This window comes from Geotrypetes seraphini, chromosome 4, assembly GCF_902459505.1.
Source record: "Geotrypetes seraphini chromosome 4, aGeoSer1.1, whole genome shotgun sequence".
NCBI classification, from domain to species: Eukaryota; Metazoa; Chordata; class Amphibia; order Gymnophiona; family Dermophiidae; genus Geotrypetes; species Geotrypetes seraphini.
The window spans coordinates 245,400,844-245,426,364 of record NC_047087.1 but is presented as its reverse complement, the minus strand read 5'-3'; the positions used below and the strand labels follow the sequence as shown (position 1 = coordinate 245,426,364).

Below are 25,521 nucleotides of genomic sequence, written 5' to 3'. Positions count from 1 at the left end.
CACTCCTGTTGCCAGTGCCCAAGACCAGCCCCGCCTAACGCTTGGGACCTCTCTCCTTAAAGGTTTCCTGCGCCCTTCCTCTAGACAGCTCCCGGGCAATCCTAACCCAGGGAATTAGGTTAAGTGCAGCTAGAGGCAAACCGGAAGAAGCACTCAACGGACAAACGCGACCCTACTCCCTCCGACAAAAATTCCTTTCTTGTCGAGCCCATGTACCGAGTCCCAGACCAGCATCTATCTCTCCCTCATTCTCTTAACTCCCCGCCCCTGTCCCTCCCCCTCTATAAAACCCAAACTCCAGTCCCTGTCCAGCATCAACCCCTGATTCTCAGCCTCCCGCCGCCCCGCGTTCCACCTTTCCCAAGCGAATTTTGAGAAGACCTCGCGTCAAAGCTCAATAGTTTGCCCTTACCGACGTCCCGCCCTCCTCTGACGCACCTGCTTCGCTTCTCCGGCGTCCCGCCCCTCTGTGACGCAATTTCCTGTTCCCTGGCAGAGCGGAATGCACCTGAAGGAGAGAAGTTTCGTCAGAGGAGGCAGGGCTTTGGAGAAAGAAGCCGGTGGTGGGTGACTTTAGACATGAGTTTTCAGGTAAGATAGAGATGCTGGAGTAAACTATGGCAGGGCAGGAGGGGAGGGAACGGGGCCCCGTCTGCGAATGTGTTTGGAAAGAGGGCTGCTCGCCATGTGGGGACAGTCAAATGCGTATCTCTCTGCCTTTGAGAGCTGGGAAGTGAAGCTTAGGTGGGCTGAAACTTTACTTTGCATGAAAGAGTAGCCTAATGGTTAAAGAAGTGGACTCGGACCCAGAGAAGTCCACTTTAAATGTGGCTGTTTCTGACCCTCCATTGCTTCGGAGAAAAATTTAGGGGGGGTCTCTTTTTACTAAAGGGCGTTGAGCCTTAACCCGGGCAAAAGGTAAAACATGGGTTTACCGGATCTTCTGGATACATTTTTAAAATTTCACTGCCTCCTGACTCTGTTATGAAGGTGTTATTGCACAAAAAAATGGTTACCACAAAACATGTAAAAGTATTTTACAGTAATTTGCCTGTTTGTGTGCGAATCATGTGTCTTTGTTGTTTGGGAGAAGTATGGAATGGGTGTTCCAATATTATCCAGCTAATGCGTTCTGAATTGCGCATGCTAACTGGATAATGCACTTAGGACCCCCTTTTTCAAAGCCAGGGTAGCAATTCCCAGCTGGCAAATGTGACGCAGCCTATTTAATTCCTATGAGCTGGGTTGCGTTTACCACGCTGGGACTTGCCACCCTGTTTCTGTAAAAGGGGGCCCTTTCTCCTTTTAAAAGCTGTGCTAGCGATTCCTGCCCTGCAAATGCCATGAAGCACATAGGCTTTCTCGCATTTGCTGCATGTGACTCACTGGTGCAGTTTTATAAAAGGTGCCCTTAGTGCTCATGAGTTAACTTTTTGTAAGTCCCATGTACAATACTACTACTAATAATAGTTTATATACCGCAGTACCGTGAAGAGACTAAAAGAGGTACAAATTGATTGAATTTGAAAGAGGGAAGAAAAGAAAGTGGTAATAGAACAAAAGAACCGTTAAGGAGAAAGATGAATGGGTCAGTTGTCTAGATACTTTAGGAACAAATAAGTTTTTAGGCGCTTTCTGAATTCCTTGTAAGTAGTGGGCGAGAGTAATGTTCTAGATCTTTACCCCATAATGCTGCCTGATGTGAGAGAAGGTGTTCATGGTGTTTTTTCAGTTTACATCCTTTAAATGCGGGGGAAACGAAGTTCGTATGTGAGCTTCTCTTGTGTCTGTTGGCTGAGAAGGAGAAAAGGTCAGTTATGTATTTAGGGGCTAGTCCGTATAGTACTTTAAAGCAAAAGCAGGCGAACTTAAACTTTTCGCATGCTTCCATTGGTAGCCAGTGCAACTGCCGGTAGTAAGGTGTCACGTGATCAAATTTCTTTAGCCCGAAGATTAGTCTGACCGCTGCATTTTGCATTAATTGTAAACGTCACATATTCTTTTGGGAGATTGCTAAATAGGCGATGTTACAGTAATCAAGTTGGCTTAGTACGAAGGATTGTACCAGGATTCTGAAATATGATTTGATGGATCTAAGTTTCCAGAGAGTGAAAAAACCCTTCCTGATTAAAGAGTCCATCTGGTGTTTCATGGTTAGGCATTGATCCAGAGTTACACCCAGTATCTTCATGGTAAACTGAATAGGATAACTAAGTTTATTGATATATAATGGTTTTTTGTTGTCAAGCGGATGTGGCAAAGCAACAAAGAATTTCATTTTTTCTGAATTAAGTTTGAGCTTGAAGTCAGTCATCCATTGCTCCATCAAATTTATAGCTTCTGAAGCCTTGGGAATGGTTTCCGAGATAGAGTTAGCAAATGGGATGATGATCGTAAAGTCATCTGCGTAACTGAATAATTTTATCCCCAGCTTGGTTAATTGCGCGTCCAGTGAGGACATGTAGACATTGAAGAGCAGTGGGGACAGCGGTGACCCCTGCGGCACACTGGATGGATTGCTCCAGGTATCGGAGAGATCATAATTGAACTGTACCTGATAGGTACGGGACACAAGGAAGCCACAAAACCAGTTCAACACATCATCTCTGATACCAATAGCGTCTAAGCATTGTAGCATTTTCCCATGGTCGACTAGGTCAAAGGCAGAGCTCATGTCAAATTGCATGATCAGAGCATTGAGGCCCTTGCTAAACAATAGACGCAAATTATCTAAAATAGCCGCAATTACTGTCTCCATACTGAATAAAGGTCTAAAACCGGATTGAGTTTCATGTAGGAGAGAACTGCACCTTAAATATAGACAACATTTGGGGGAAGTCCCACATTGAAGTGTGCTAAGCCTATATTTTAAGCGTGCTTAATTTTACTCACCTTGACCTATAACTGAAAAAGGTATTACCGTGTTTCTCCAAAAATAAGACCTACCCCGAAAATAAGCCCTAGCATGATTTTTAAAGATACTCCTAATATAAGCCCTATCCCAAAAATAAGCCCTAGTTAAGATCGACCCTGCAGCCCCCCCCCTCGAATGTCCCTGATATTCCCTGACTCTAACCCTAGTTTAAAAAAAAAATCCAGGCTTCTACTATTTTTGGGCTGCTGCCCACCATCAGCAGTAGGAGGGGAAGATGAGTACATACCGAAAAAATCGGACTCGGCGATTCAGCAATCCCCACCCCAGTGAGACCTGACATTCCTCCGCTCCGAGGCCTCCTAAAATAGCAGCAGCAGCAGTCATTGTCTTGTAAAAATGGCAGATTAGCCAAAATAAGTTGGGTTTTAGTGCTTTTATAACATGAGATGAAAAAGTGTTATGGCAATGATTCCAGTCTGTCTGTTTGGATGTATGATCTAAATCAGTGTTCTTCAACCTTTTGACACCTAAGGACCAGCGGAAATAAAATAATTATTTTGTGGACCAGCACCAGTCCGTGAACCGGCAGTTGAAGAATACTGGGCTAAATTGTGCCCATCTCCACCCAATCTTCGCCCCCATAATAGTACTAATTTTAACACCATTTTTTCCATTCATTTTTTATATACACACGCAATATAATCGTATTAACAACACATAATGGTTAACCACAAAATTAAAATACACAAAGCACACTGTATGCTTTTCAACATTCATTCCTACCAAAAAAAAGATAACCCCATGCAAATGCAGGACCAAAAACTAAAAGTACTAATATTTACAAACAAACCTTAAGATGCAAGACTCTGCAAGCTGTACAACCCCAGAGGAAAAGAAACAAATGCATTTCTTCCTGAACAGACAGCAGATGTAAATCAAACACTAAATAAAAAAATAAAAGCATTCCCTCTACTGTTGTTATCTCTCTCTCTCCATGTTGTGCCTTGCCTTCTGGCCTGTCCCCCAGTGTTATCTTCGGGCCAATCCACGGTTCGATTAACGCAGTGTCTTTAGGCTGGCTCCCTGAGTGCTGCAGTGCACAAAGCTGTGGGTGGCAGCTCCTCTAGCACGTCCCGTGCAACATCTGGAAGCCTTCCCTCTGACGTTGTGCTACAAAACACTTCTGCGGTTTTGTAAGGGGGGAGGGTTTGTTGTCTGGATGTTTTATTTCTTCATCATATTGGTTCTAGCTTCTCTTTTCTGCTTTCCTGTCGTCTGCTAATTCTTCTTCAAGCGGCTACTATCCATTTCTCTTTTCTACTCTCTCCTGTCTGTTCCCTCACTACATCTGCTTCAGACATATTGATCATTCCTTTTTAGCTCTTTTCTGCCTCTTTCTTACCCTTCTCCTCTTTTTCACTTTTCAGCTACCTATCAAATTATCTGCATTTTCTCCCATTCTCTATTTCATTCCTTCCTCAGCACACTATTTATTCCCTTTCATCTTCAACATACCCTCCATTACCATATTTCTGCCCTCTGTATTTCTATCCTCTCATCTGTTTCCTTGCCACCCTTTTCTCCCCCTCAGGGTTCTATTATTCTCAGCGTCTTCCACCCTTATAGCCCAGCATCTGCTTCCTCTTCTTTTCTTCCTTACTTTCGTAGACCATCTTCCTCTTTCTTCTCTCTTCCCTCCTGCACTCTCCCCCATGGTCCAGCATTTCTCCCACTCTTTTCTCTCACTCCCATTGCCAGACATCTTTATTTATTTAGTCATTTATTTAGCCTGTCCTCCCAAAGGAGCCCAGAACGGGTTACAAGAGTACATTCATAGTATGGGTAGGAGAAATACAGACTTTACAGCATTTACAGTATAGACATACAGAGTTTACAGTATGGACAAAAGAGTTTAGATTTCAGCATTTACCGTGTGGACATAATATACAGACTTAAAATATAGACTTAGTGGATATAGGGTTTTCAGTGTAGATGTAACATGGAGGTAAAGTAGCTTTTCTTAGCAGGTGGGGGGCATCTTTGATTGTTTGAGAATGTGGTACTAACTATGGTTATATTTGCGGTGGCAAGTGAGTTTTAGTGAGATTCCGTTTAGTGTATTTGGTGGTGTCTTTGTGATCCATCCGTCGGGGATGTGGACATGGGTCATTAAGGAGCTGGGTTTGTAAAGAGGAAGGTTTTCACAGCTTTCCTGAAGTTTCAAAGACTGTCTAGAGATCTAATGGATGGGGGGGTGGTGTGCCTCCATCACTCTATTCTGCTCCTGGATCTAATATCTCCCCCTCTTCCCCTTCCACCTCCTGTGTATCTTTCTCTCCCTCTCATCCACTCCCATGTCCAATAACTCTCTCCACACAGCCATATCAACATTTCTGTTTCTTTCCCACTGTTCCACTATCTCTCTTTCTCCCCCTGCCTTGTGTTCTAGGTGAAACCTCTCTATACCCCTCCATGCACCATTTCTCCCTTTCTCCCCTCCATCTTTCCTTCCTATCTCCCCCTCCCCTGTACTTACCACAACAAAATGAAGCAAGCCTTACTAGGGAATCGGCAGTGATTCTCACACATTGCCTTTTGCTAACCCAGAAGCCTCCCATCGTCACAAAGAGACTTCCAGGTTAGCAGCAGGCAGTGCGGGAATTGCTACCAGTACCGTGGTCCGATAGCTAACACCATCCAAGATTCTGCATGGGAAGGGGGAATTCTGCATAACTGTACAATGCTGCGCAAATTCTGCATTGTGCAGCCATGCAGAATTCTGCCAGGAGTAAAGAGTACCCAGCAAGGCATTTCATAATCGTGGACCAGCAACAGATGACAAAGTGGCCACATATTTCACTTTCCTCTATTTTTCAATAGATTGTTTCATTGCAGACTCAGATCATAAACATCTTCCAGGTACACTTCTCCCTCGGTATTCGCGGGGGATAGGGGCAGAGCTGGACCGCGAATGGAGAAAAATTGCGAATAACTTCTTGTCCGGCTCTGACCCACCCCCGCCTCCCTCCTGCCTTCCCTCCAGCTCCCGGCCTTACCTGGTAGTCTAGCAGGCTTTCGGGGCATGAGCGATCTTTCTACGCTCCTGCCCCGTGCAGATCGCCAATAGGAAATTACTGCTGTGAGTTCCCGTATATCCTACAATTCTATGTGGATTACAGTTAAGTTCTGGAACTTGTTGCTACTCTGGCATTAACTGGATAGTGCAGGTGTAGTGTGTGGTGATAATTTTGCATCGCTGTCCAGTTAAATAATGCTGAATATTGCCACTTAGGTTATCAGAAGCGATAAGTTAGTATAACTGGGTTAAAAAAAGATTTAGACAAATTCCTGGAAGCAAAATTCCATAAACCGTTATTCAAGTCAGTACAGGGAAAGCTACTGCTAATTCATGGGGGTAGGAGCATAGAATTTTCTTACCTGGTACTTGTGATCTAGTTGGCCACTGTTATTTTGTTTCTGTTCTTAATTACTTTAAAGTTCAATAAATATACTGAATTTCATTCCTAGTTCTTGATTTTTTGGCGTTCTTTCTCCTTCTCCTTTGTAACCAGGCATGCCTCCCATACTTCCTTGACTTACCGCTCTGAACTGCTTGTGGTATACAAAAGTAAAGTTGTTATTATTATTCTGTCTGTTTCCACCATCTAATGCATTCACCATCCTTTCCATGGAGGAATATTTCATGATGCTACTACTTTGTCTCCCTCTGAGCAGGGGTGGGCAACTCCGGTCCTCGAGGACTGGAATCCAATCGGGTTTTCAGGATTTCCCCAATGAATATGCATGAGATCTATTTGCATGCACTGCTTTCAATGCATATTCATTGGGGAAATCCTGAAAACCCGACTGGATTCCGGCCCTCGAGGACCGGAGTTGCCAACCCCTGTCTTAGAGTGACCTTTTGCTTAAAGAGGAAGCCTAAGAAGTAACTTGTTTTGGATACATGGAAAACCCTCTCATAATGGAGCAGAGGGGGCAAAAACAGTAACAGAATTCAAGAAAGCAAACAGGATTCTAAGTTGCAAAGAAGTGAAAGATAAAGATCAAGTAGGGTCTCTTTTTTAGCAATAGAAAGAAGACTTGCATATTAAATGAACTTTTTATATGGCCCTTTTTTGGTATCATATTCTACATTTCATTATTTCTATTTTTGTAAATTGATACAATCTGTGGTTTTATGAAAATCTTGGTTAGTGCTTTGTGCTTCGTGCATAGGTGCATTGTTTAATAAGAGATGGACTTCTTTAATTGTTAGAACTGCTGTTAGAATTTCTATAGTGCTACCAGGCATATATGGAATAGACAATCCCTGCTTGAAAGAGCTTACAATCTAGTTATGACAGACAACTGGATAAAAATGTGCATCTATACACAGTGATCAGATGAGGAATTACAGAGCGTTGTTAGCAGATGGTTTGGAGTAGCTTCAAAGAAGTTGGCTTTGAGCATGGATTTGAATACTGCCAGTGTCAGAGCTTGATGTACCGAGTCAGGCAGTTTGTTCTAAGTATACAGTGCAGCAAAGTAGAAGGGGTGGAGTCTGGAGTTGGCCTTAAAGGAGAAAGGTACAGATAAGAGATACCTAGTGAGCGGAGTTCTCGGGGAGGAGTACAGGGAGAGAGGAGAGATACTGAGGAGCAGCAGAGTAAATACACTTGTAAGTGTGTGGAAATGGATAGGGAGCCAATGAAGTAACTTGAGGAGAGGGGTAGTGTGTTCATAGCGGTACTGGTGGAATATGAGGTGTACAACCAAGTTCTGGACAGATTGAAAAGGAGAGAGATGGTTTAGTGGAAGGCCAGTGAGAAGCAGGTTGCAGTAGTCTAGGCGAGAGATGATGAGGGTCTTAGCAGTGCCCTCAGAAAGGAAGGGTTGGATTTTAGTGATGTTGTAGAAAAAGAAATGGAAGATTTTGGCGGGCTGTTGAATTTGAGAAGAGAAGAAGAGGAATGAGTCAAAGATCACCCTGAGGTTGCGAGCTGACAGGACAGAGAGGATGAGGGTGTTGTCTATAGAAATAGAGAATGAGGGAGAGGATAAGTGGTTTTAGGAGGAAAGATAAGGAGCCTAGTCTTGGCCATGTTTAGTTTTAGATGGCGGTGAGTCATCTAGGTGGTGATGTTAGACAGGTAGACTGAGACTCGGGCCTGACTGTCTGTAGAGATTTCAGGTGTAGAGAGAGAGATCTGTGAGTCGTCAGCATAGAGGTTATGTTGAAAGTCATGAGAGGAGGTTAGAGCACCTGCGTACCATAATTTTAAAGTTGGCTATATCTTGACTGCCTATTAGTGAGAGCTTCATATGACTTTGTTCCCACAGCTGCTTGTACAGGGCCCTTTGCCATTTTTTTTTTTCCATTTAACATTTTGGCTTGCTTGTTATTGTCTTTATATATTATCCAACTTAGCTTCAGTGCATTCGGGCTTGCTGTTCCTTCCTAAGAAGTAGTATCTTTATAGTCTGCTATCTCTAAGACATTTGATGTATATGTTGGAATAGTGTAACAAAAAATAGTTAAGGATCCTGTCCTCGGTGACAGATTTTGATTTTTGATCTTTTTGAGCACTGTCAGGGCTAATGTTGCTCAAGGTTTCACTAGAGACACGGCAACCATTTTACACTAGATGCTGAGATGGTGGGAGAGAGGAGGCAACAAGAAAATGCTAGCGCTGCAACCCTGAAGCTAATCAGAAACTGGCCAAAATTTCAGACCAGTGGCTGGTTAGTTTTGCGGCCAAAGTTAGGACACCTTTTTTTATGCTATCCTTACTTTGGTTACTTACCTAACTGATTAGCAGCATGAATATGGCTCTGCCCATGGACCACTCCGGCACTAACTGGATAGTGCAAGAGGGCAGTGTGTGGTGATAATTTAGCAGCACTGTTCAATTAAATAATGCTGAATATGCCACTTAGATTGTCAGACGTGATTTAACCAGGCAGGATGGTGGTAGCATATGTTTGCAGACACATATATTTGTAGCTATGTACATAACATGCAAATTGCAGGAAATGTGCCATAAGAAATGGTAACAATTTTACAAATGATAGTTCATGGCATTGCATTACAAAGCTTCTGCTGACTGTACATACATAATCTGCATAAGGTATCCCCTTACAACAGTCATGATAGTCTGTAGTTTTGATACAGTGAGACCTATTGGTCAGAGGTCTGAGTGCAAGGCCTGACATTGCAATGCTACCCATTAAAACAATGGTTCTGGTTGCCAGTGAAGGAGTATTAACCTTTGTTGTAGAAGTAATAGATCAGTGTAATGACTAGCATGGTGAATGTCAAAGCCCACACAAATCATTGGGCCAATACAACACATCAAACCAAAAAGTGCAAGGTGTAGAGATTATAAGGGGGAAAAAAGGCTAGTAACAAACATCTGCTTGGTATTACTGCTCAAAACTATGCGTGCACTGCAGTGACCTTGACTACGTGGAACAGCGTTCTGTTTCCGTGGGTGACAAGTTGCATTTCTTTGTGTCAGTGACCTCTTCCTCTCTCAGCAAAGGAGCTGATTAGCTTTAAGTTCCTTTAGTTCCTTTTCTAAACTATAGTTACGTAAACACAAGGTTTCCTAGGACACACCTTCCATTTCCAAGCAACCTACACAGGCTTTCTCATTCTCGACGATCTGCATATGCCAACTTAACATACCTCTCCACTGCATGTGTTTTTTCCAGCACTAAATGTAACGTTTACAGGCACAGGGCCTAGCAAAGTGCCTGTTCACCTACAATGGGACATATGCCACAGTTGTAACATAGTAACATAATAGATGACGGCAGATAAAGACCCGAATGGTCCATCCAGTCTGCCCAACCTGATTCAATTTAAATTTTATTTTATTTTTTAAATTTTTTTCTTCTTAGCTATTTCTGGGCAAGAATCCAAAGCTTTACCCGGTACTGTGCTTGGGTTCCAACTGCCGAAATCTCTGTTAAGACTTACTCCAGCCCATCTACACCCTCCCAGCCATTGAAGCCCTCCCCTGCCCATCCTTCACCAAACGGCCATACACCGACACAGACCGTGCAAGTCTGCCCAGTAACTGGCCTAGTTCAATATTTAATATTATTTTCTGATTCTAAATCTTCTGTGTTCATCCCACGCTTCTTTGAACTCAGTCACAGTTTTACTCTCCACCACCTCTCTCGGGAGCGCATTCCAGGCATCCACTACCCTCTCCGTAAAGTAGAATTATCCCAGGACAAGCAGGCATGATATTCTCACATGTGGGTGACGTCATCTACGGAGCCCCGATGCGGAAGCATTTTCAAGCAAACTTGATTGAAGATTTAAGTTTGCTCTGCTGCTCCACGCATGCGTGCCTTCCTGCTCCACTAGGGGGTGCATCCCCTCGTGGTCTCCAGTTCAAAATTTTCCGCGAGCCTAGAAGCCGTGTTTTTCAGGCTCTGCCCCAACTGCCTTCTAGCACCGCGATTTTTTCTTGTTTTTTCACGATTAAGTCGCTGTGCGCGAATTCTTTACCTTTTTATTTGATTCCTGCTTCGTTTTCAACGACCCGGAGGCTTCCGGGTCCCCGTGGCCGCGTGGCTAATCGAGCCGCGGCTACTTTCGATTTAATGTCCCGGCCTTTGACCGGCTTTAAAAAGTGCACCCGGTGCGAGCGGCTTCTTTCTCTCACAGATCCGCATCGCCGGTGCATCCTCTGTCTGGGGGCGGCTCATCCAACCGACTCCTGCCCCCAGTGCGCTAATTTCCAGAACCGGGCCCTCCGCCGAAGAAAAGCCCGCATGGCGGACCTCTTCACCCCGGACCAACCCCCCACCTCGGCCTCGAGGTCGGCCCCGGCCTTGACCTCGGCCCCGGATACCTCGGCATCGCCTAGAGACTCGACCCCGAAGTCCTCGGGACAACAGAAAGCCTCGGCCCCGGGTAAGTCCCCTCTTCCCTCTTCAGGTTCTGTAACAGCGAAGAAGCCAGCCTCGGGGACAACGTCGACGCATGGCGGAAGCCCCATGCTTACAGCCCCGCCTAAGCCCTCCAAGCCTTCGGGCCGTGCCTCCACCACACGGGAATACTCTAATACGAGGTCGCCCCCGGTGGAGTGCACCAAGGCAGTGGACATGCCTTCGATGCTGTCCGTGCCCGTCTTCCAGGACCTACTCTGAGCGATGATCACGTCGGAGCTGTCCGCTGCAATGGCCCAGTTTCAATCAGCCTCGACCTCGAATGTGCCAGACCAGCCTGAGCCTCGCACCGAACAACCTCGAGGAAAGGTGCGCAATCCTCGCCGCATCCCATCCTCCTCGGACTCCTCGCCGAGGCGCCCGAGACGTTCCCCCTCCGCAGACCGCCGAGGGGCAAAACGTCGGGCTAAAACGACAGAAACCTCGAACCGCCGTACCTCCAAGAAGGCCCGAGGTTCACCAACCCTACGAGGCCGTTCCCCCACACCTCGTACGGGACCACTAAGGGTGGCTGAGTTATCACTCTCCAAACCGCGCATCCTCCGAACTCCCCCTCGGACGTATTCTCCGAGGGAGTCCGGATCGAGGTCACCAATCCGACATCGATCGGTACCCCTAACTCCGGCATCGTCTCCGAGGGGCTCCTCGAGACGCCGAAGATCGACAACCCCGGAACACTCCCACAGTGCTTCCCCAGCCTCGGAGCATGGATCAGAGCATGAACCTCGATACTCGAGGGAAGCCTCCCCATCCTTCTCCACCCGACGAAGGTCTCGTTCCCCGACCCCGCACGGGGCGCCGGGAACATCTCGCCCATCCTTCACTCGCTTTGTCCAAGACATGGGCCACGCATTGGACTTAGACCTCCTGTCTGACTCCAGATACTCTTAAGGAGTACCTGGCGGAGCTGGATATGCCATCACTGCCCAGAGAGTCCCTTCGCTTACCACCTAACCCGGTACTCCAACAGGCCTTCTTCAGGAACCTGGAGACCCCCTACATGGTCACGGCCGTACCCTCCAAAATGGAGGCCAAGTACCGCACAGTACCTTACCCGGGATTTGAGCAACCACAGCTCTCCCACCAATCGCTGCTAGTAGAATCCTCCTTGAAAAAGGCTCACCCGTCCCGGGTCTCAGCAGCGGTCCCCCCAGGCCGAGAAGGCCGAACCCTGGACAAGTTCGGCAGGAGACTATACCAAAACGCAATGATGGCCTCTAGGGTGCAAAGCTACACTTTCACCTTCACATCCTACCTCAAACACCTCATTGGGCTATTGAGAGCCTTTGAGACTGACCTACCGGCCTCCCGGCAAGGAACGTTCGGCCAGCTTGTAGAGTCCCTCTCCAACCTGCGCCTTCATCTATTCCACGCGGCCTACGATGGCTTCGAACTCTCCTCCAGAGAAGCAGCCTTCGCTATCGCCATGCGCCGACTAGCTTGGCTGCGCCTGGTCGACATGGATCCCAACTTACAGGACCGTTTGGCTAACCTCCCCTGCGTGGGAAAGGAATTGTTCGATGACACTATCGAGGCGGCTACAAAACGCCTCTCCGAACATGAACGCTCGTTTGCCTCCCTTGTCCGGCAAAAGCCCAAACCGCCAGCGTCCAGGCCGTATAGGGCCCCTCCGTGCCGCTACCCACAAAAGTCCACCCCTGTCTTCTCGCGGCCCCCACCCAGGCGTCCGCAAGCCCACCACAGGGCCATGACCAAGTCCCAACCACCTGCGACCACCAAACCATCCCCGTCCTTTTGACGGGACACGCGGAAGGGGCCGGGCCCCTTCCGCCATAGTCCCAGGCCTCCTTCCCATCGGGGGTCGACTCAAAGCCTTTTACCCTCGCTGGGAACAAGTCACGTCGGACGCATGGGTCCTTGGCGTGATCTCATCAGGGTACTCTCTCAACTTTCGGGCCATTCCCCCGGACAACCCCCCAAGGAATTGCCCTCCCAACCGGACTCAGCTATCCCTACTCCTCTCCGAAGCTCGAGACCTCCTTCGCCTGAGAGCAGTGGAGAAGGTTCCCCCCGACCAACGGGGGAAGGGCTTCTACTCCCGTTACTTCCTGGTACCGAAAAAAACGGGAGACCTACGCCCAATACTAGACTTGAGACGCCTCAACAAATTCCTGGTAAGGGAAAAATTTTGGATGCTCTCACTACCGACACTTTACCCCCTGATCGACGAGGGCGACTGGCTCTGCTCCCTCGATCTCAAGGAGGCGTACACACATGTCCCAGTGCACCCCGCTCACCGCAAGTTCTTGCGTTTCCAGGTAGGGGACTGGCACCTACAATACCGAGTCCTCCCCTTCGGACTAGCATCATCACCTCGGGTCTTCACCAAGTGCCTCGTGGTGGTAGCAGCAACCTTACGTTCCCAGGGCCTCCAGGTATTCCCCTACCTGGACGACTGGCTAATCAAAGCCCCGTCCAGGGAAGGGGTTATCTCAGCGACCCAACAGACTATTACCTACCTACAAAGTCTGGGGTTCGAAATAAACTTCCCAAAATCTCAACTACGCCCCTCGCAGTCCCTACAGTTCATCGGGGCCACGCTGGACACGGTTCGCCTCCGTTCCTTCCTCCCCCCTCCACGCCTGGAGGCGTTAGTAAGTCTGAGCCAAAGGATCTCCCTGCTGACCTCGGTATCAGCTCGACAGATGATGACCCTCCTGGGCCACATGGCCTCCACCGTCCATGTCACACCCTTCGCCCGCCTCCATCTGAGAATCCCTCAATGGACCCTAGCGTCTCAATGGCGTCAAGACCGGGACCCGATCGAACGCCACGTGACAGTGACTCCTTCATTGCAACGATCGCTCCGCTGGTGGGCCGACTCTTCAAATCTTTCCAAAGGTTTGCTCTTCCTCACCCCACCCCACAGCAAGGTACTCACCACGGACTCGTCGGAGTACGCTTGGGGAGCCCATCTGGACGGCTTACGCACCCAAGGAATGTGGTCAGCACAAGACCGTCGCTGCCACATCAACGTGCTAGAACTTCGGGCCATCTATCTCGCAGCTGTAGCCTTCCAACATCTGCTCCACGACCGAGTGGTTCTCATCTGAACTGACAACCAGGTAGCGATGTACTACGTAAACAAACAAGGGGGGACAGGATCTTGGTCCCTTTGTCGGGAAGCCCTGCGCCTCTGGAAATGGGCAATCTCCAACAACACCTTCCTCCGAGCGGTGTACATACAAGGAGAACAAAACTGCCTGGCGGACAGACTCAGCCGCCTCCTCCAGCCACACGAGTGGTCACTACACTCTCAGACCCTACGAGGGGTGTTCGAACGGTGGGGGACACCTCAAATAGACCTGTTCGCGTCCCCTCACAACCACAAGCTGCCTCTCTTCTGCTCCCGGATATACTCTCCGGACCGGCTCGAGGCCGACGCCTTCCTCCTCGACTGGGAGGGAAGGTTCCTGTACGCGTTCCCGCCGTTTCTTCTGATACTGCGGACGCTTGTCCACCTGAAAACAGTACAAGCCACCCTGATCCTGATTGCCCCCCGCTGGCCACGCCAGCCGTGGTTTTCCCTTCTACTTCAACTCAGTGTCAGAGATCCACTGCCTCTGCCTCTGTTTCCCTCTCTACTGTCACAGGGTCAGGGTTCACTGTTACATCCCAATCTTCAATCTCTTCATCTGAATGCTTGGTTTCTCTCCCCCTGACTGCTCTCCCCGTGTCTCAATCAGTCAAGGAGATATTGGAGGCCTCTAGAAAAACCTCGACGAGAACCTGCTACTCCCAAAAGTGGACCAGATTCTCAACCTGGTGCTCCTCCCACAGCCAGGACCCGGTGTCGGTCCCCGTCCCCCTGGTCCTTGACTATCTACTTCAACTATCTCATTCCGGCCTAAAGACCAACTCCATTCGAGTACACTTCAGTGCGATTGCGGCCTTTCATCAGCCCCTGGAAGGGAAAGCCCTCTCGCTCCATCCCTTAGTCACTCGCTTCATGAAGGGTCTGCTGAACGTCCACCCCCCTCTCAAACCTCCCCCGGTGGTTTGGGACCTTAACGTGGTTCTGGCTCAACTAATGAAACCTCCATTTGAGCCACTAGACAAATGCCATCCAAAATTCCTCACTTGGAAGGTAATTTTCCTACTCGCGCTCACGTCCGCCCGGCGGGTTAGTGAGCTACAAGCCCTGGTAGCGGACCCACCCTTCACGGTATTCCACCACGACAAGGTGGTACTCCGCACCCATCCAAAGTTCTTACCTAAAGTAGTGTCTGATTTCCATCTCAATCAGTCCATTGTCTTACCTGTGTTTTTCCCCAAGCCCCACTCTCACCCCGGAGAAGTGGCGCTCCACACTCTTGACTGCAAGAGAGCGTTGGCCTTTTACCTCCAACGCACTCAGTCACACCGGAAAGTCCCACAACTGTTTTTGTCCTTCGACCCAAACCGGTTAGGTCACCCAGTTTCCAAACGCACCTTGTCCAACTGGTTGGCCGATTGCATCTCCTTTTGCTACACTCAGGCTGGTCTCGCGCTGCATGGTCGAGTAACGGGACACAAAGTCCGAGCGATGGCAGCCTCCGTAGCGTTCCTCAGGTCCACACCTATTGAGGAAATCTGCAAGGCTGCCACGTGGTCTTCGGTTCATACCTTCACCTCCCACTACTGTCTGGACTCCCTGTCCAGAAGCAATGGCCGGTTCGGCCAATCGGTATTGCGAAATCTATTTGCTTAAATTGCCAACTTCCCTCCATCCCTCTTCAGTAAGCTTGGAGGTCACCCACATGTGAGAATATCATGCCTGCTTGTCCTGGGATAAAGCACAGTTACTTACCGTAACAGGTGTTATCCAGGGACAGCAGGCATATATTCTCACAACCCGCCCACCTCCCCGAGGTTGGCTTCTTGACTAGTTAAGTGAACTGGAGACCACGAAGGGATGCACCCCCTAGTGGAGCAGGAAGGCACGCATGCGTGGAGCAGCAGAGCAAACTTAAATATTCAATCAAGTTTGCTTGAAAATGCTTCCGCATCGGGGCTCCGTAGATGACGTCACCCACATGTGAGAATATATGCCTGCTGTCCCTGGATAACACCTGTTACGGTAAGTAACTGTGCTTTTCCTAACATTGCCCCTGAATCTACCACCCCTCAACCTCAAATTATGTCCTCTGGTTTTACCATTTTCCTTTCTCTGGAAAAGATTTTGTTCTACGTTAATACCCTTCACGTATTTGAACGTCTGAATCATATCTCCCTTGTCTCTCCTTTCCTCTAGGGTATACATATTCAGGGCTTCCAGTCTCTCCTCATATGTTTTCTGGTGCAAGCCTCCTATCATTTTCGTCGCCCTCCTCTGGACCATCTCAAGTCTTTCGCCAGATACGGTTTCCAAAACTGAACACAATACTTACTCCAAGTGGGGCCTCACCAATGACCTGTACAGGGGCATCAACACCTTCTTCCTTCTACTGACTACGCCTCTCTTTATACAGCCCAGCATCCTTTTGGCAGCAGCCACTGCCTTGTCACACTGTTTTTTCGCCTTTAGATTTTTGGACACTATAACCCCAAGGTCCCTCTCCCCGTCCGTGCATATCAGCTTCTCTCCTCCCAGCATATACGGTTCCTTCCTATTATTAATCCCCAAATGCATTACTCTGCATTTCTTTGCATTGAATTTTAGTTGCCAGGCATTAGACCATTCCTCTAACTTTTGCAGATCCTTTTTCATATTTTCCACTCCCTCTTCGGTGTCTACTCTGTTACAAATCTTGGTATCATCTGCAAAAAGGCACACTTTTCCTTCTAACCCTTCAGCAATGTCACTCACAAACATAATGAAAAGGATTGGCCCCAGCACCGAACCCTGAGGGACTCCACTAGTCACCTTTCCTTCCTTCGAGCGACTTCCATTAACCACCACCCTCTGGCGTCTGTCCGACAGCCAGTTTCTGACCCAGTTCACCACTTTGGGTCCTAACTTCAGCCCTTCAAGTTTGTTCAGCAGCCTCCTATGAGGAACTGTATCAAAGGCTTTGCTGAAATCCAAGTAAATTACATCTAGCATATGTCCTCGATCCAGCTCTCTGGTCACCCAATCAAAAAATTCAATCAGGTTCGTTTGGCACGATTTACCTTTTGTAAAGCCATGTTGCCTTGGATCCTGTAACCCATTAGATTCAAGGAAGTACACTATCCTTTCTTTCAGCAACACTTCCATTATTTTTCCAACAACTGAAGTGAGGCTCACCGGCCTGTAGTTTCCTGCTTCATCCCTGTGACCACTTTTATGAATAGGGACCACATCCGCTCTCCTCCAATCCCCAGGAATCACTCCCGTCTCCAGAGATTTGTTGAACAAGTCTTTAATAGGACTCGAACCTCTCTGAGCTCCCTTAGTATTCTGGGATGGATCCCGTCTGGTCCCATCGCTTTGTCCACCTTCAGTTTTTCAAGTTGCTCATAAACACCCTCCTTCGTGAACGGCGCAGAATCTACTCCATTTTCTCGTGTAACTTTGCCCGACAATCTCGGTCCTTCTCCAGGATTTTCTTCTGTGAACACAGAACAGAAGTATTTGTTTAGCACATTTGCTTTCTCCTCATCACTCTCCACATATTGGTTCCCAGCATCTTTTAGCCTAGCAATTCTATTTTTTATCTTCCTCCTTTCACTAATATATCTGAAAAAAATTTTATCTCCCTTTTTTACATTTTTAGCCATTTGTTCTTCCGCCTGTGCCTTCGCCAAACGTATCTCTCTCTTGGCTTCTTTCAGTTTCACCCTGTAGTCCTTTCTGCTCTCCTCTTCTTAGTTTTTTTTATATTTCATGAACGCCAACTCTTTCGCCTTTATTTTCTCAGCCACTAGGTTGGAGAACCATATCGGCTTCCTTTTTCTCTTGTTTTTATTGATTTTCTTCACATAAAGGTCCGTAGCCATTTTTATCGCTCCTTTCAGCTTAGACCACTGTCTTTCCACTTCTCTTATGTCCTCCCATTCTAACAGCTCTTTCTTCAGGTACTTTCCCATTGCATTAAAGTCCGTACGTTTGAAATCTAGGACTTTAAGTATCGTGCGGCCGCTCTCCACTTTAGCCGTTATATCAAACCAAACCAAACCGTTTGATGATCGCTACTTCCCAGGTGAGCACCCACTCGAACATTAGAGATACTCTCTCCATTTGTGAGGACCAGATCCAATATCGCTTTTTCCCTTGTGGGTTCCGTCACCATTTGTCTGAGCAGAGCCTCTTGAAAGGCATCCACAATCTCCCTCCTTCTTTCCGATTCCGCAGACGGAACATTCCAGTCCGCATCAGGCAGGTTGAAATCTCCCAACAGGCAATCAATGTCTACATCAATAACAACTCACCTATTCCCCCCTCCCCCAAACTACATAAATAAATGTCATTAATAATGTTGTCGGATGAACCACCATTAACAGATGAAAACTGAAAAAAGCACAAGCAATATCAAAGCAAGTGTCATAAGGCGGTAAGAGGGGCCAAAAGGGACTAAAATTGCTAAGGAGGTGAAAAACTTCAAGCCGTTCTTTTGATACATTAAGGGGAAACGGCCCACGAAGGAAGTGGTGGGGCCGTTGGATGACCATGGAATAAAGGGAGTGCTGAAAGAGATCAAAGCCATCGCCGACAAACAACACATTTTTTTGCATCTGTGTTTATAGAAGAGGATATACGCAACATATCAGAAGCTGACAGACTATACCTAGGAAACGAAGACAGGAAACTAACTGGGTTGACGGTCAGTCTAGAAGAGGTATGCAGGCAGATTTATAGGCTTAAAAATGATAAATCCCCTGGACCGGATGGCATTCATCTGAGGGTAATCAAGGAACTGAAAGGGATTATAGCTGAACTGCTTCAACTAATAACCAATCTGTTGATCAAATTGGGAAGGATTCCGCAAGACTGGAAAGTGGCAAATATTATCCCGATCTTCAAGAAGAGTTTGAGGGGAGATCCGAGAAACTACAGGCTGGTGAGTCTGACCTGGAAAGATGGTAGACGCGCTGATAAAGGACCACATCATTGATCACCTTGACGGACACAATCTGATGAGGACCAGCCAGCACGGCTTCAGCAAAGGAAGATCTTGCTTGACGAACTTGCTGCACTTCTTCAAGGGAGTTAACAGGCAGCTAGACAAAGGTGACCTGGTCGACATTGTATATCTGGATTTTCAGAAGGCATTTGACAAGGTCCTGCATGAATGACTACTTTGAAAAATTGTGAGCCAAGGGAATGAGGGTGAAATACTCATGTGGATAAAAAACTGGTTGGCGGATAGAAAACAGAGAGTGGGGGTAAATGGACAATATTCGGACTAGAAAAGTGTCACCAGTGGAGTGTCGCAGAGTTCGGTACTTGGGCTTGTGCTCTTCAGCATATTTATAAACAACCTGGAAATTGGAACGACGAGTGAGGTGATTAAATTTGCAGACGATACAAAGTTATTCAGAGTAGTGAAGACACAGGAGGCTTGTGATGACCTGCAACAGGACATAAACACGCTCGAGAAATGGGCCGCGACATGGCAAATGAAGTTTAACGTGGATAAATGTAAGGTGATGCATGTCGGTAACAAAAATCTTGTACACAAATACAGAATGTCTGGTGCATTACTCGAAGAGACCACCAGGAAAGAGACTTGGGAGTTCTGGTCGACAAGTCGATGAAGCCGTCCGTGCAATGCGCGGCAGCGGCAAAAAGGGTGAACAGAATGCTTGGAATAATTAAGGGGATCACAAACAGATCGGAAGAGGTTATCATGCCATTGTACCGGGCCATGGTACGCCCCCAGCTGGAATACTGCGTCTAGCACTGGTCACCGTACATGAAGAAGGACACAGTACTACTCGAAAGGGTCCAGAGAAGAGGGACCAAAATGGTTAAGGGGCTGGAGGAGTTGTCGTACAGTGAGAGATTAGATAAATTGGGAATCTTCTTCCTTGAAAAGAGGAGACTGAGAAGGGACATGATCGAAACATTCAAGATAATGAAGGGAATAGACATAGTAGATAAAGTCAGGTTGTTCACCCTCTCCAAGATAAGGAGAACGAGAGAGCATTCTCTAAAGTTAAAAGGGGATAGATTCCGTACAAACATAAGGAAGTTCTTCTTCACCCAGAGAGTGGTGGAAAACTGGAACACTCTTCCGGAGGCTGTTATAGGGGAACACACTCTCCAGGGATTCAAGATAAAGTTAGACAAGTTCCTGCTAAACCAGAACATAAGCAGGTGAGGCTAGACTCAGTTAGGGCACTGGTCTTTGATCTAAGGGCTTCCGCGGGAGCGGACTGCTGGGCACAGTGAACCACTGGTCTGACCCAGCAGCGACAATTCTTATGTTCAATGTAAGCAGTCTGTTTGAGGCAATTGGAATTGCCTGTAACTTGAAAGAGTGGCATCTCTTCATTGACAGCTCATCCAGGAGCATCAAAGCCATGCTGCGCCATAATGGAAACAAGTACCCATCTCTTCCACAGGCTCACTCAGTTCACCTCAAAGAGGTTTTCAACAGTATCAGGACCTTTCTAGGCACCTTGAAGTATGATGAGAACGACTGGGAGATCATTGGAGACTTCAAAATAGTGGTATTTCTAATGGTCTCCAAGGTGACTTTACCAAGTTTCCATGCTATCTCTGCCTATGGGACAGCAAGGACACAAAGGTGCACTACCAAAGGCGGAACTAGCCACAGCAGACCGAGTTCTCTGTGGGGAGAAACAACATCAAATGGGATCCAGTGGTGAACCCATGGAAGGTGCTGATGCCATCACTGCACATCAAATTGGGTCTAATGAAAAAATTTGTCAGATCTCTAGATAGGAATCGGCAGCCTTTTAAGTATCTTCAAGATATCGCAATAATGAAGAACAAACTGGAAATATATATTATCATTTCCTACGCTAAGTAATGTGAAATTCAGAAAGCACGACCAACGATCATTGAGTTACTTAGGAGCTAAAGTCTGGAATGATTTACCAGTTGTAATTGGAACCTCACCTACATAAACTAAATTTTGGAAAAATGTATAAATATATCTATTTAAAAACTGATCTTCTTACTATCTCAACAACCCCTAAATCAAAAATGATCTAAAATTATGCCTGCTTAACTGTTTATATAATCTGCTCTGAAACTTCAAGGAATAAATCGGAATATAAATCACATTTAGCATAGGAAAAGTTAACATGGGAGCACTTATTGCCTCCTACATTATCTAATAAAATCCAGATTCTATAAACAGTGCCGTGATCAGCAGCTGCCCACAAAAATGGCACCGTCTGTTTGTCAATCATGCAACGACACAATTTATAGAATCGTGGCTATGTTACAGTTAGGCGCCGGAAATGTAGGCCAGGATTTTCAAGGCCTACATTTCTATTTCTAGCACCTGTCTTTGACTAGAATCATGACTACAGAGGTGCCTATAGATGCCTAAGGGTACTTCCGGCATTAACAATGCCTATTATACCCTTAGGTGCTTCTATAGTTGTTCCGGTGCTGATTGCAGAGGTGGTGTCTTTTTTTTTTTTTTTTTTTTATATGACATTTTAATTGCTTGTATATGTGATCAATTATTGTGTCAATTTAAAGGCAAATAAACTAATTAAACCCGATGCCTAACTAGCGGCGCTGTTTATAGAATTTGGGCCTTAGCACACACTAATCACAATGTGATAGCAAAATAATGCTTCCACACTCGTTCCCTGCCCATTACACATCCCCTCTAAAAATAGGGGCGCTATAAAATGGTTTTAACACATTTTGTGGTATTTGTTTACTTGCGTATTATCAGAGCATTAGGACTTAATAGCCTTCAGTAAAAGGGCTCCTAAGAAAGCAATGCATGTTTGTTCAAATTATATTCTGCTAAAGTAACACTGTAATTGGTAAAGTATATTATCCCAGGACAAGTAGGCAGCCTATTCTCACATATGGGTGACATCATCGACGGAGCCCGGATGCGGAAGCTTGCAAGCAGACTTGCATGTAGAAACTAGAAGTTTTGAGTCAACCGCACATGCGCGAGTGCCTTCCCGCCCAGCGTAGGGTGTGTCTCCTCAGTTCTCAGTTTTCCGCGGAGCTGAGAAGTCCGTCTTTGACTCTCTGCATTTAACTTTTCACTTCGTGCCTACTCTACACCTCGGTTTGTGTTTTTTTCTTCACGAATCGCTATTCGTACTTTCTTTATTTTATTTCTAGTTTAAAAAAAAAAAATTATTTCTTCCGTTCGGCTGCTGGGGCAGGCCGTTTGGCCGCAGCCCAGGGGCTTCGACCTTGCAGCAGCTGTTTTTCCTTCTATGTCCCGGCCAGTGACAGGCTTCAAGAAGTGTAGCCAGTGTCAACATGCGATTTTTCTCACGGACCCTCACACCAGGTGCCTCAAGTGCCTTGGGCCACAACATCATCTGAAGTCATGCGAACGCTGTGCTACTCTTCAACCTCGAGCCCTTAAATGTCGTTTACTTTCAATGGAAAAATTCTTCCAGATGGATTTGTCCACTTCTTCGACTCCGAAGCCGACCTCGGTCTCGCCTTCAACCGAGGGCCTCCTGCCTTCACTGCTTCAACTTCGAGCCTCATCAGACCTTCTTCGTTTGCAGTGGCTCTTTCCTTGACAACGTCTGCTATATCTTCCCCTGTTTCCTCAGGTCAGATAGCTCAGCAGACAGTTCCACCGGTAGTGCTTAAGGTGCCTAAGACTTCCAAGTTGAAGCACATTTCCACTGCCTCGGTGGAACATCCAGCCAAGGCAGGTGGTCAGTTTCAGGTGCGGATCCATCCTTGCCGGCTTCTTTCCAGACTATGTTAGAGTAGCAATTTGTTCAGTTCCCCACCAAAATGGGACCGAAGCTAGCTACTCTAATCCAGCCTGGGCATCCTGCAGACTTCCGCGAGGTCGAGCCTCTTCCTATGCCTCAGTCTGAGTCTACACACTCTATGCAGGGAGCAGATTCTTTGCCAGTGCCTCGACAGGAATCCTCACACTCCATACAAGGAGTAGAGTCTTTGGGAGTGCATCGAGGTTCCTCCATCAAGCCTCTGGAGCTTCGATTGACCTCTTTGATGAATCTATCGAGGCAGCCACCAAGAAATTGTCTGAGCATGAAAAATCCTTTGCTTCTATTGTCAGACCTAAGCCAAAGTCAACTCCTGCAAACCTACATGCCCTTCTCCTATTTACCAGAGGCGTTTTTCTCCGAGGACGGCTCCTTACACTCGCCCTCCTCCTAAGAAACAGCAGCCTCGGAAGCAACAAAAATCTCAACCTTCTGCTGCACCTAAGGCTACCCAGCCTTTTTGACTGTTTAAAACAGAGCATAACCTCCACCGTTCTGTCTCTGACTTCTCTTCCCCCTATAGGAGGTCGTCTCCATCATTTTTACCACAGATGGACGACAATTACATCTGACCTCTGGGTGCTGTCCATCATCAGGGAAGGATACTCTCTTCATTTCACTCAGGTTCCTCCAGAACTTCCTCCAAGAGAGTATCCTTCCAGTCCATCCCAGACTGTCCTTCTTCTTCAGGAAGCTCAAGCTCTGCTTTGTCTCCATGCCATCGAACTAGTTCCTTTGGAACAGCAGAACAGGGGTTTTTACTCCCGTTACTTCCTTGTTCTGAAGAAGACGGGCGATCTGCGGTCCATTCTGGATCTCGGGGCTCTCAAATAATTTTTAGTCAAAGAAAAATTTTGAATGTTGTCCCTGGCATCCCTTTATCCCCTTCTAGATCAGAATGACTGGTTATGCTCTCTGGATCTCAAGGAGGCCTACACTCATATTCCCATTCATCCGGCCTCCTGTCAGTACCTCAGATTTCGGGTGGGGAATCTGCATTATCAGTACAGAGTGCTGCCCTTTGGCCTCGCTTCCTCCCCCAGAGTTTTCACCAAATGCCTGGTAGTGGTAGCAGCAGCTCTAAGGAACCATGGTCTTCAGGTATTTCCCTACCTAGATGACTGGCTCATCAAAGATTCAACATTTCAGGGGGTTATTGTAGCGACCCAATGGACTACGTGGTTCCTACAAAGTTTGGGATTCAAAATCAACTTTCCCAAATCCCAACTTCAACCCTCTCAGAATCTACAATTCTTCGGAGCTGTTCTGGACACTATACAACTCAGAGCATTCCTTCCACAACAACGTCTGGAAGCTCTACTTCAACTCTGTCTTCCCGCTCTTCCGTCTCTGCGAGACACATGATGGTACTTCTAGGTCACATGACTCCACAGTACACGTGACTCCTTTTGCCAGACTTCACCTCAGAATTCCTCAGTGGACCCTGGCTTCTCAATGGACGCAGGTTTGCGACCCCCCCCCCCCCCTTTCTCGACACATCACAGTCACTCCTTTATTGAAGCAGTCTCTCCGTTGGTGGATGCTCTCTTCCAATCTCTCCAGAGGCTTACTTTTTCAAACGCCCCCCATCAGAAGGTCCTCACGACAGATTCTTCGACCTATGCTTGGAGCGCTCATCTCGATGGTCTCCATACTCAAGGCCACTGGACCAGTACAGATCGTCAATGTCACATAAATCTGTTGGAACTCAGAGCAATTTTCAAGGCTCTCAACGCTTTTCAACATCTTTACAACCAGGTAATCCTCATTTGGACGGACAACCAAAGTTGCCATGTACTATGTCAACAAACAGGGAGGGACGGGATCTGGCTCCCTTTGTCAAAGAAGCGCTGAAGGTTTGGGACTGGGCAATCCGCCACAACACCTTCCTCGAAGCTATCTACGTCCAAGGGGCGAAAAATTGTTTGGCGGACAACTTGAGTCGTCTTCTGCAACCTCACGAATGGATACTCCATTCCTCGCCTCTTCATCACATTTTTTCACAGTGGGGAATACCTCAGATAGATCTCTTTGCAGCCCCCCCAACTACAAACTGCCTCAGTTCTGCTCCAGGATTTACACTCCTCATCGTCTCGAGGCAGATGCTTTCCTTCTGGAATGGACGAATCTCTTCCTTTATGCATTCCCTCCATTTCCTCTCATTCTCAAGATTCTTGTCAAGTTGAAGAACGATCGTGCCACCATGATTCTGATTGATCCTCGGTGGCCGAGACAACCTTGGTACTCCCTTCTACTTCAACTTAGCAGCAGGGAGCCATACCTTCTACCAGTTTTTCCTTCTCTGCTTACACAGAGTCAGAGATTCTGCTTCATCCCAACCTGCAGTCTCTATATCTGACAGCTTGGTACCTCTCAATATAACTCCTCTTCAGTTTTCTCAATCTGTAAGAGACATTATCCCAGGACAAGCAGGCATGATATTCTCACATGTGGGTGACGTCATCTACGGAGCCCCAGCGCGGACAGCTTTTCAAGCAAACTTGATTGAAGTTTCAAGTTTGCTACACTGCACCACGCATGTGCATGCCTTCTTGCCCACTAGAGGGCGCATCCCCACCTCATGGTCCTCAGTTCAGTTTTTTCCGCGGAGCCAGAAGCCCTGTGGAAATTGTGCTCTTTAGCTTTTGCCTTCTGACACCGCGGCTGGGTGTTTTCGCTCGGTCGCTGTGGTTCATTTGTTGTTTTTCTTCGTTCGTGTATTAGTTAATGTAAAAAAAAAAAAAAAAAAAAAAGATAAAGGTTTTTGTTCGGCTCCGGGGACTCCCGGTAGCCGCGGCCGCGGGACATCGTTCGTTCCCGGCCATTTTTTG

The 25,521-nt window shown here is 47.1% G+C and overlaps 1 protein-coding gene across 1 annotated transcript in view; it reads left to right on the top strand.

The window, feature by feature from the left end:
- The first annotated feature begins 326 nt into the window (after positions 1-326).
- The window catches only part of CABCOCO1 (ciliary associated calcium binding coiled-coil 1), a 166,397-nt gene continuing 141,202 nt past the window's right edge, over positions 327-25,521 (top strand). The window contains exon 1 of the mRNA XM_033942110.1: positions 327-591. Within this exon, the coding sequence (XP_033798001.1) occupies positions 580-591 (12 nt within the window). The 5' untranslated portion in view covers positions 327-579. The remainder of the gene's footprint in view (positions 592-25,521) is intronic.